At 52.3% G+C, this 12,039-nt stretch overlaps 1 protein-coding gene across 1 annotated transcript; it reads left to right on the top strand.

Moving 5' to 3' along the window:
* Positions 1 to 11,436: 11,436 nt before the first annotated feature.
* On the top strand, positions 11,437 to 11,592 carry SMIM38 (small integral membrane protein 38). The gene has a single exon (XM_030834008.1). It carries the CDS (start codon positions 11,437 to 11,439, stop codon positions 11,590 to 11,592), a length of 156 nt encoding a protein of 51 aa, XP_030689868.1.
* Positions 11,593 to 12,039: the final 447 nt, after the last annotated feature.

Below are 12,039 nucleotides of genomic sequence, written 5' to 3'. Positions count from 1 at the left end.
TCACTGAGTGGTAGTTCTGTGGTATAAACTCACTGTAGACACTGAATGCATGGATACTGAACCACTGATCCTGGGAGAGACACAGGGTTGCATTCCCGAGAGCTTCTGCTCATAACATTTACATCCACCGATCAATACACAACCTTGTTTGTTGTGTGCTTCTGTTTAAAGGCACCTGTTTTAATATATACCCTATCAATGATTTGTTAGCATGAAACTCATGGCCAAACAGGGCTGTAACCCCTGCCTGAACAAGTGTTACTACCGCGTTGTTTTCTCCCTAAGGCACCTTGCAGCCTTCCTGTGCTCAGCATCTCAGCACCAAGCTCTGGAGGCTTTTTTTTTTTTCTGTTTTTTCGATTTTTAATATTTATTTATTTGGCTGCGCTGGGTCTTAGTTGCGGTATGCGGGATCTTTAGTTGCTGCATGTGGGATTTAGATCCCTGACCAGGGATCGAACCCAGGTTCCCTGCATTGGGGGCGTGGAGTCTTAGCCACTGGACCGCCAGGGAAGTCCCTAGGGGGACCGTTTTAAACAGTGACATCACCAACAAAAAGCACAAAAATGCAAAAATGGGCCTCTAAGTAGACCACGGAAAGGATGTTCATTTACAGTGTGAGAGTGGGAACCAGAAGGTGGATTGTGGCTTTGCTGGACCTCGGCTGGGAACATGTGCATTGGGCGACTCAGATGCTTCGTCGCTCTGCACATGTCTGCAGGCATCCACGAAAGAACAGGTTTTGTTGAGCGTCGATTTTGGGGACGCGAGGAAATTCCAGCGAGTAGGTGAATTCGCAAATATGGAATCCGTGGATAATGAGGATGGGCTGTACTTACCAAACGGGACCTCAGCTGCAAAAAAGGAAGAGGGGCAGCTTGGAGGCCAACACTGGACAGGGCAGTCAGTGGAGTCCTCTCTGAGAAGGAGAAATTAAAGCCAGAACCTGAAGGTGGAGGAGGGGATGGCCATGCACGCTGCACAGGGTTCAGTGGCGTCTTCTTTCGAGGTCAAGTTCAGAGTGGACACTGTTTCATTCAGCATAACCTCAGGGTGGTGAGATCTATCTCTGCCCTTTGTTTTGAGTTGCCACGTGGCTGGTCTTTTTTCTCTTTTTGTAGCTTCCTTTAGGTTGTTTATTTTTCTTCTCATTTTATTCTGTCTTCCTCGACTACTTTGGAACTTATAGATTCAATTTCTATTCATTTAGCAGTGACCCTGGAGACTTTTACCAGGTGTAGCAAACTTTGCAGTACCGAAGTTAATCAATATTTTATACTCCTTCCAAATGAAACAAGACCTCAGAATACATCACCTCCCTTCTGACTTACATGTGATTGTGTTATATATTTTATTCTAATTTTAAATTCCCCAAGTTAGACCCGGTTTTTCTTGTTTTATGCAGTCGATGTTTGTTTAGATTTACCCAGATATTCCCCATACACTTTGCTCATGATTTTTCCTTGCATTTTGAATCTCCCTTCAGTGATTATTTTCCTTTGGCTAGAATATATCCTCTGGGATCGTTTTTACTGGCAGTCTATTTGTGGCAAACATCTACATTTTTACTTGTCTAAAAATAAATTGATCAACCTTTTCTTTCATGGTTTGTACTTTTTGTGTGTTTTTAAGATAGCCCTGTCCTGAGGCTATGAAAATGTTACTCTATATTCTTCTCTGAAAATTTTATAGATTTGCATCTTGCATTGAATCGTTAATCCACCTGGAGCTGATTTTTGTGTGAGGTGTGACGTAGGGCTCTGTGGTGATCATTAGTGTTCTTTCGGGGTCTAACTATTTTGGGCACATGGTGGGACTGCAAGTCCCCACTGAGATGTGTATCAGGTATCTATGCTGTGTAACAAATCACCACCAACATGGCTTGAAGCAGCTTCTGCTTATAAACTCATGGTTCTTTTAAGCAGAAGTCCAAGTGGGTTTGGGTGCATTCTCTGCTCACGTTCTCATAAGAGAATGTGTTATGGTTTCACCTGGAGGCTCTGGGGAGGAATCCACTTCCCAGCTCATGTGGTTGCTGATAGAATTCAGTTCTTTGCAGCTGTAGGACTGCATTTTCCCTGTTTTCTTACTGGCCATCAGCCAGGGGCCACTGTCTTTCCCGGCTCCTAGAGGCTGCCCTCAGGTCCTAGCCATGTGCCCCCCTCTTACTCGTCACAACATGGCAGCTCACTTCTTCAAAGCCAACAGGAGCATCTCACTCCTCCCTGCTCCAACAGTCTTGTAGGGCACAACCTACCTATCTGTGGGAGTGACTACCCTGTCACGTTTGTGTTGACCACGAACACGTGACTTGCTTTGGCTAGTGATGTGTGGGGAGTGGGGCATCTCTCCCATCACATGCCACTTCCTGAGAGAAGCTTTAAGAGCCATTTGTGACGTGTCACATGGTCCTCCCTCTGCCTCTGTAACTGGGGAGTATTGACAGCCTTATGTCTTCTTTTCCAACCTTTATGTGTTTAACTTATTTTTCTTGCCTCACTGTCCCAGTTAGGGCCTTTAGTACAATTGATCAATTTGACCTCATTACATTTAGAACTTATACTCATCAAAACACCATAAAAATCACGTAAGGACAAACTGAAAACTTAGAGGAGATATTGCAATGCATGGAGCTGACAAAGAATTTGTATGAAGAAAAGGAATGTTTTAATGTAGGCTTTATTACGACTTAGGTGTGGCAAGACCAACAGACCAGGAGACGACTGCCATTGGAAAGAGAGTTTGCTGCTCACAGATCCCAAGAGAAGGCCACCATCCCATGGGTGCCACACGAGGAAGCACCAGTGCTGGTCAGGAGGGGAGAACAGGGGTAAGAATCTTTATTGTGGGTTCCGTGGGAAGGAACAGGTGAGACAGGGGAAGCGGGCTGAGGACTGGCTAGGTGGAATGATTTCAGGGGACTCTGGGGCACAGGGGCTGTCCCCAGTTGCCTGGTACATGCCCTGGGATGATTCGGGCAGGGGATAGTGGCCCTGAGAGTGACAGACCAGTCAAGAAGGTGGTCAGGTTTTAGGCTCTGCATGGTTGGTCTGTATTTCAGAAGCATGTTCACGGGTGAGTTATTTGTCTTCCCTAGGACTTAGTAACCCTGGGAGTGGCAGTCCCTCTAGGGTCAGGAAGACCCAAATGTCAAAGCATCAGAATACAGAAACCAAAGGACATGGTTAATACAATGAAAAACGCCTGAAAAATCAATAAGAAAGAGAAACAGCCCAGTAGGCAAAAGACTCAACTGTAACTTCATAGGAGAGGAAACACAGTATGAGAAATAAAAACACAGGTGCAAATTAAAACTACAGTAGGACAAAAAAATACAATAAGACACATTTTCTCATCCATCAGATGGGCAAACACTAAAAAGCAGCTGCTGGGGGTGGAACCTGGTGCCAACACTTTGGAAAACAAATAGGCATTTTCATCATGAAGTTAAAGATACATGTTCCCTTTAACCAAGCACATGCATTCATAGATATAGTCCCCAAAGAAAACTCTAGCATATGTCTTTATTTAAACATTTTTCGTTGAATACATAACTTTAGGTAGTCATTTTACTCCAGTACCTTGGAGACGTGATTCCAGCACATTCTGCTTCCTCACTATTGTTGGGAAGTCAGCTGTGGGTCTCATGTCTCTTCAACCCCACCTTGCCTCTCCAGCAGCTTCTAAGACATTCTCTTCTGGAATAACCATTCCTGATGTTCTGTAATTGATAGTTTGGATTCTTGAAATCATGAGCCAAACTCATGGCCAAAGTTGCTTACATCCATACCATCCCTGTGTTATCATGGGTGAGTGAAAGTCACATTACAAACCCTCCACAAAGCCCAACCTCTGTGTTCTGCTTCCTACCCAATAGGGACACCCTCCCGCCAGAACTTCCCATCACTATAGTAACGAAGGCTCTCACCCATGCTTTCCCCTCCCTCCTTCTGCCTCCTCATGTGGCCCTGCCTGGTGTGATATGCCCTCCTCTCCCCCTTTTTGGGAAGTATAAATCATAAATTCTTCTATGAGGCAGTAGTCTCTGTGTTTGCCATCTTTTTTAAAAATTAATTTTTGTTGGAGTATAGTTGCTTTACAACGTTGTGTTAGCTTTTGCTGTACAGCAAAGTGAATCAGCTATACATAGACATATATCCCTTCTTTTTTTGATTTCCTTCCTATTAAGGTCACTACAGAGCACTGAGTAGAGTTCCCTGTGCTATACAGTAGGTTCTCATTAGTTTTCTATTTTATACATATTATCGGTTGTGTATATATGTCAATCCCCATCTCCCAATTCATCCCACCCCCATTTCCCCCTTGGCATCCATACATTTGTTCTCTACATCTGTGTCTCTATTTCTGCTTTGCAAATAAGATCATCTATCTTAATATACCTGATTAAAACAAAATCCAGGTACACTTGAATTCACTTGTCCTACCTTGGATTCTTTAGGACACCTGGATCTGTGGATTGACGTCTTTCATCAGCTCTGAACTTTCTCAGCTATTTTCCATTTAGATACAGCCTTTATTCTGTCTTCTCATTCTATGGCCTGCATTTCACCTCCGACTCTCTTCCTCGGTTATCAGGGGGCAGACCAAGCAGAGCAGAAGAGGTCAGTGAGCAGGGAGAGAGGATGTGCAAGAAGCTGGACACACCTCACCTTGGAGGATGTGTGGCCTTAAGTGGAGGTGAGACCCAGCAGCTGTGCTTCCTGACAGAGTTCCAGTCCATCTTCCATGAGCCAGCCCACAGCCCGGGGACACACCTGAGCCGGCCCATGACCAGGGGACACTCCTGAGTCAGCCCACAGCCAGGGGACATGCTGGGGCAGCCCATGGCCAGGGAACACACCTGAGTAGCCCATGGCCTGATGATACACCTGGGCCAGCCCATGGCCAGGGGACACACTGGGCCAGCCCACAGCCAGGGAATGCACCTGAGCTAGCCCAAGGCCAGAGAACACACCTGAGCTAGCTCATGGCCAGGGGACATGCCTGAGCAGCCTCCTGTCCCTGATAACTGACACTGTCACCCACCGGTGACAGTGGAGATGTGGGAGGTGTGTGGACATGAGCCTCTCTGATGGCAGTGAGAATGTGGTGTTTCTGAGGGGACAGGTGATCTTCCCTGAGGCCACACACTGGGGGCCAATGGGGCACTATCTTGTGGCTCAATCCAACTTCAAGAGCCCACGATTGTCCCCAAGTCCCCACGCCTGCCGCCCCCAGCACAAGGCCTGTTGCGAGGGACACACTCTCACATCAAAAAATCATTTTGTGCAGCGGACCTCCCTGATCCTTGTCCCCCATCATTTCCCTTTTTTTTTTTTTTAATTTAGAAATCAAGAGAGAGAATCTAGGCCAGGTCACGCTTGGGAAACTGCTGAGATTTTTTCCCCTCTTCTACTCAATACATTTCTTTTATCTTAAAAAAAAATTAATACCATTAGGTCATTTCCACCCCTCCACTCTGCTCTCCTTTTTTTCTGTTTCTGGGAAAAATCTTCATTTTGTGTATTTCTCAAGCATCTTGACATTCCGTCTGAGACTAATGGCCGGATCACTTCCTTCCAGCCCCTCTCAAAATTCCTGCTGGTTTTATCTCTTGCAAATGCCTTAGTGCTGCAAAGCAAATCCCCCCCCCCCAACCCTGTCTCTCCACCGCCCTCTCTGTGAAAAAGAAAAGGCCCCCGGCTCTCAGTGAGGTCCTCAGGCAACCCAGATACATCCTCCAGTGCCTTCAAACGTGCCTCATCTGGGCTGCACCAACCTCTGCCTGTTAACTCTTTCAAAGAACACTTGTCGGTGTGTGAAAGCTGTCTGGGTTCATTGATAAAAAAGGTATTTTTCTTTTTTTTACCAAAAAAGGTATTGTATATATTCTTTTCCATTATGGTTTATCACAGGATATTGAATAGAGTTCCCTGTGCTATACGTTAGGACCTTGTTGTTTATCCATTCTAAATGTAATAGTTTGCATCTACCAAAAAAAGAATGTCTCTGTGTGTATAACTGAGTCACTTTTCTGTACAGCAGAGACTGGCACAACATTGTAAATCAACTACACTTCAAAAAAAAAAAAGAAAAAAGAAAAAAAGTTATGGTTTTTAGGGCTGTTTTGTATTAACAGGTTGTATCAGGGGATGGTCAGTATTTGCAGAGGTCTGAGTTCCCTTTCACCTACTTGTTGCTTTAAAAGATGAAATGATTGGGTAGAGACCCCCCTCCCCGCCCCCTTGTCAGAGCCGGCCGGCAGGATGCTGCTTCTCCCCAAACCCCAAAGAGTTAAGCCCCGACGGTTAATACTCCTCTCTTTGGCCCCCTCGTCCCTTATTCTAATGTATGAACGCTCATTCAGAAGTGAGCAAGCCGTATGTGCGTCTGGGGCTTGGTGACAGCTTGCCTTCTCTGGGCGACATGGATGGTCCCTGCTGAAATGTTTGTGAAAGTACAATTTTATAAACACTCAGGGCTCACCCAGACGTAAGCATCTATCATGCAGGCATGTCTCTGCGGCCCCAGGATCCAAGAGGGGGGTTCACTTTGTCCCTTCCTGGCCGGGGACTCTGGGCCCGAGGTGAGAAAAACGAAGGAAGGTTATTAAGAATTCTGACAAGGTAGGCTGAATAAATTGTGTTTTCTTTGTGAGCCTTAATCCGGTGTTGTATTGGCTTCTCGGACATGGCTAATTTATTTGGAATTTCATTCTGTTCCTGACAGCGTCCTTGACTAGCTGTTTGATCACCCCAAGCAAAGTTACATACCAGCTTTCAAATGCTGGAAGGGCAGTGGCGTGATTTTTCTCAAGTGCGTTCTCCTGGGCCTGGCTTTATGTTTGCAGGGGGATGTTTCAAACGGCGGGGGCCGTCCCTTGTTAGGGAGAAAACCCGGCCCGCGCAGGGGTCTCCCTCAATGAGGAAGCTTTCCACTTTTCCCCACTTGTCCCACTGTTTGGCATTCTAAGCTGCTTTTGTGGCGCAGGAAGAAAGAAAATTAATTTTCTCCCCGTCTGCAAGTAGGGAGCATTTCAGCGGAGAGCCGGTTTGCAATGCATATTCTGTTGATTTCAGCTGCCCACGCCGGCTGGGTTTTGAGATGCAATATTCTCAGGGGAAGAAGTAAATCGACCGCAAACCTCCTTAGGGTGTTAACTCCAGGGTCTCCATCCAGCCTAGGGACCTCCGGCATCTTTCGCTCCATCTTGGCGGAAATAGGAGTTGACATTCACTCTCTAACTCACACGTGTATACGATGTTTGCTTTTTTATTTTTATGTTTTTGGTAATAACAAGTGTGTCTTGCTTTGGCCAAAAGAAAAAATGAATAAGGATTTTCAACAAGACTCCAACGCTTTGGAGAACCTCACTCTCGGCCAGTTTCGGCAGAATCCAGTCTAATAAAACCTGGGCTTCCTTTAATTTCACTTCTTGACACCAGCCTGTGAAGACGCTCGTACTGAGGGCCTTCTAGGGGCAGGAACTGTGCTCAGCCCTGGGGGATGTGGTGGGAGCTCACATTCTAGAAACGCATACAAGAGTTCAGAGCACGTTAGGCCTGTGATGAAAGTAACAAACAAAAGTAACCAACCCAGCACCAGGGTGAGATGCGGGTGGTGCCTGGGTGTGAGGACTCAGCTTCTCTCATGGGGCCCTGCCTTTGAGTCGGGGAAGTCCACTGGGTCTTTGGGACATCTGAGCAGTGCTTTCACCACCTGCAAAGTACTCTGATCCCCGGCCTTGCTTGCAGAACATGGGAGAGGGGCTATGGTCCCCTTATACGGAGGAGGAAGCTGAGGCCCAGGGCACCTGCCGGGACACCTTGATGACGACACAGCTTGTTTAGGGCAAGCAGCTTGAGCGGCGCACTTGGGGCTCATTCCAGGGCCGTGACCTCCAGGGACAGCAGGTCCTGGGTGGGGACACAGCTGTGCCCCTCCACTCCCAGCCCTCCTGCACAGACCTCACCTGGGGGCTGGGGTCATCTGCCAGGTATTGTTAAGGGAGCGATGAGGGAGGATTTGCCGGTTCCCGCTTCAGTGCTTGGACATTGGGTGCAGGAAGATTCCCTGGCCATTGGCAGTCCTGAAAATCCCCCAGTCCGTCCTCGGCGACCCAGGTACAAGCCTCTACCTGCTGGGCTCGGGAGTTGTGGCAAACTCCAGCTCCCAGGGATGGGACGCTCATCTTGCCATGGCATTTCTGGGCAGGTGATTTAAGAGGAGATGCGCCCTGGGGAAATGGGAGGGAGGAGGTGGGAGGCATGGGGATGGTGGGAGGAGGGAGGGAAGAAGCCAAGGAGAGCCGTGACTTTGGGTACCGTTCCAAGCTCACTGTGATCTCGAGGGGGAATTCTGGGGGCTGTGTGACCTTGGAGTTTGTCCTGACGCCCAGCACGGGAGTTGGGCTTTCATCTCCCCATGGTCAGTCCCTGGGGAAGGGTGGCCTGGTGGGATGTAAACCCCTGGGTGCTGAGGCAGCTCCTATAACCAAGAATGTCCCTGGAGAAGAGTCGGGAGCCAAAGGACATGGGAGGCAGAGACAGAGTGCACGGAGACAGGGGAAAGGGTTCCAGGGGCGGGGTGTAGCTCACCGTCCCTGTCAATCGTGGGGTGGCTTGGCTGCTTCCCTGTGAGTGGGGACCCCAGCGCCCACCCCACGGGAGGCTGTGGGCGCTGCACATTTATCATCAGCTTACTGCTTTCCCCTTGTGGGCGACGGCCACCTTGCCCCTCTAGCGTCCTCTGCACCTGCGTCAGGTAGACCTTTCCCAAGAGAAGGCGGCCCTGGGTCAGCTGTACCCTGTCCAGGGGGAGGGGGGCTATGCGCTTCCTCTCCCGAAGGGCGCGCTGACCTTGGCCTCCCCAGTTCCAGGGGCCTGGGGACGTCTGAGCAGGAAGGGGGAGGCGTCCGTGACCTTGGAGAGTCTCTGTGCGTGCGCGCCACATGACCGGGGCAATGTTGATTTTGTGTGTCGATTGTGTGCTCGCAAACAGAGACGTTTACCCAAGGCCACCTTGTCCCCGCTGCTGGGTCAGGGGCTGCGGGGTGGGAGGCTGAGAGCAGGAAGACGGGCCCTGCCTGGCGTGCGTCCCTGCCTGCGGCCACCCCAGGGTGCCCACTGGGAGACGCTGACCTTCCAGGTAAGAGAAACCCGAGGAAAGGCTTCTTCTCCCTCCCCACTCTCGGCCGCTCTCCCCTGGGACCTTGACTCCCCACGCAGGTGGGTTCTCAGTGGCTGGGTGGGTGGGCACTTGTGAACGCTCCTGGGGACTTTCTGCAACATTCTGGAAGCCTTTTCCAGTTGGACGTCCTGGATCTGTTTGATTACTGACTCCATGTCGGGCTCCTACGATCTGAATTCCCACGTGTGCTTGAAGTGGTCTTTAATCCTCTGTCAGGGCCAATAAGCCCAGAGCTGAACGTTACCTGAGAGTCTATTCCGCAGACGCGCCGGACGCCTGGCCAGGCCACCGGCTGGCGGCTCTCTCTGTGGATGGAGGTGGAAAGGGCTGTTTGCCCCCCCAGAGGGCACAGTATGGCACTGGGCACTTTTGAGACGCCTTTGCTGGTCGGGGTGATACCTGAGCTCCAGGGGGGAGGGCTGGGGGGACGGTGCAGGTCGGGGCTCACCTTGGGTCTGGCTTATGGGGAGCGTCCACACACGTTTACCGGATCGTTGTTAGGAGACCGCGAGCGAACGCCGTCTTCCCACGGTCCATCTTACGCTGGGCTCCCTGTCAAAGGCTTTGCATTCACTCCTTAGCTAGAACCTTCTGGAAAGGCTGGGTGGGAGCACATTCTCATTTTGTAGATGAAGGAGAAATTCAGGAACTGGCTTCAGGTGGCCCGCATCCCTGGAGGCCGCTCAGCTTTCTCCCTGGCTCGGGTACCTGGGGGTGGACCATTTCCCGGTGAGAACTCGGCTGGCCTCCTGCAGCATCCAGGGACCTGACCTCCAGCTTGCACCCCTTTGCGCTGCAGTACCGGGGAACTGGGGTTGGCGGAGGGGCTGTCTCTTCACCCCAGGGAAACTTGGCTGGGAAAGGCCAGAGATGAACTTGGGGGTGGGCAGCGCCTGCAGGAGTGTGTGTGCCCTGGTGTGTGTATACGCTTGTGTGCACACGGGCACGAACATCTGCATGTATATGTTATATGTGCAGGCGTGTGTGTGTACATGTGTTCTGGTGTGTGTACACGCATGTGTGCGCATGGGCACGAACACGTGCATGTTATGTGTGCAGGCGTGTGTGTGTGTGCGTACACGTGTTCTGGTGTGTGGGGGTGTGTGTGGCAGGCAGATGCTGCTATTTCAGCAGTGTGGTGGGGACATTTCTGAGGGCCTCCCCTCGGGGGACAGGAAGGCAGCCAGTGATTCCACGCCCAGGCACCTTACTGGTCCCGTGTGGACACTGTCCCTTAGTCTGCATCATGGCCCTTCAAAGCAGAATTGTCACTTGCCTCCCTTTCTGATGAGATTTGTGGCCCCAAAGGTGAGCCGGTCACTCCGAGGGTCCACGGTGGGCCCCGGCTTGAGGCCATGAGGGGTGTGAGGGGAGGCCCGCAGGACTGACCCGTCCAGCCTGGGCTGTGGGTGTCCTCCAAGGTCTCTTGGTGGGCTGGTGGGGGCGGTGATCTGGGGGTTGGTGCTGCCCTTCCTGGGTGATTAAGCAGGTTCCCCTCCTGGGCAGCCGGCTCTGCCCCCGCCCCCAGCCCTGCACTGCCCACCCCCGCGGGTAGTGTGGGTCTTTGAGATGCTGGCGGCCCGTGTGCTAATTGAGCCGCGCCTGGGGTCGCCTCTGGGCTCCGAGCGACTGATCTCACCTTCTCTCCCCTCTCCTTCCCTTTCATCCGCCCAGCTCCCGCCTGCCCTCCTGCCGGGCTCCCCGGCCCCTCCCGACGGGCCTGCTGCTGCTGCAGGGCCCGCAGCCGCTGGACAGCGCCGGCCTCCAGAAGTGATAGCTAATTGGGCAGAGAAAGGGCCCGATTGTCTGGCGGGCCGGAAGAGCGGGCGTGGGCGGCTGAAAGCACCCGGAGAAGGTGGCCAGCTTCGCCCAGCAGCTGCCGCCGGAGACGTTTGGAGATTACGTCAGCGCTGGGCAGGGGGGGCCTCCCGCCTGGGCCCTGACAATGCGGCCCTTGTCGGCCCCGAGAGCCGCCCGCTCGGGATGAATGGCGCGGGGCCTCTTCTCCAAGGAGGCTTCTCGCCGTCCCCGATCTGTCCTCTCCCGCCAGGGAGGCCCCTGGCTTGGGGCTCAGAGCGAACGGGCTCGGTCAGAGTGGGAGACCCCCGGCTGGACTGAGCTCGCGGCCCAGGCTCCTGGCCGCACGGCTGGTACTTGGCAGACCTGGACCTGGAAGCCGGTGCTCGGCCGGTCCACACGCTGACCACGCAGTGGGGGACTGCGCTCTGGGGCGCGCCTGCCCTCGGCATGGCCTCCTGGTCCGGGGGGAGCGCGGGCTCCGACCCGCTCATGTTCGTGTTGGCCATCATCCTGCTGGCGCGTTTCATTCTCTGGGCCTGCCTTGGGACCTACATCGATTATAGGCTGGCCCGGCGGCAGCCCCGCAAACCCAAGGAGGACTAGGGCCTCTGCCGGCCAGGGGCCTCAAGCTCCCGGCGCCCAAGGGCCGTCCCTCCAGGAGGGCGCTGTCCCAGAGACGGCCTGTCCTGGGGCTGAGGGGGGGCACAGGGAGGGGCAGCAGAGCAGGCGAAACACTCCCTGCATCCCGCCCACGGGGCAGAGATGGACCGGCCCCACCTGGACTGACCAGGGCTGTCCTGGTCACGCCCCCCGTTTGGGGGATGGAGGGGGGGGCCCCTGCCCGTCTCTCCACCAGGTCTGGTGTCCTGTGTTGAAGTGAGTGATCCTGGGAGTGGGTCTTGCTTTAATACTTTCTCTGCTTCCAATGCTTTATAATGTGTTTGCAGGAAGAGGCGGGTGTGAGCCAGAGGGGCTGGTGGAGGGGTTGCAAGGACAGATGTGACCACATCAAAGCCAGCCCTGCCACCAAAAGCCACCCTCTGACTCAGT

This window comes from Globicephala melas, chromosome 8 (assembly GCF_963455315.2).
Source record: "Globicephala melas chromosome 8, mGloMel1.2, whole genome shotgun sequence".
Classification (NCBI taxonomy): domain Eukaryota; kingdom Metazoa; phylum Chordata; class Mammalia; order Artiodactyla; family Delphinidae; genus Globicephala; species Globicephala melas.
The sequence above is the reverse complement of the archived record's forward strand: the minus strand, read 5'-3'. Positions and strand labels throughout refer to the sequence as shown.

What these genes read in the sequence shown, in the direction of transcription:
- SMIM38 (XM_030834008.1), top strand. Translation starts at nt 11,437, where the DNA reads ATGGCCTCCTGGTCCGGGGGGAGCGCGGGCTCCGACCCGCTCATGTTC.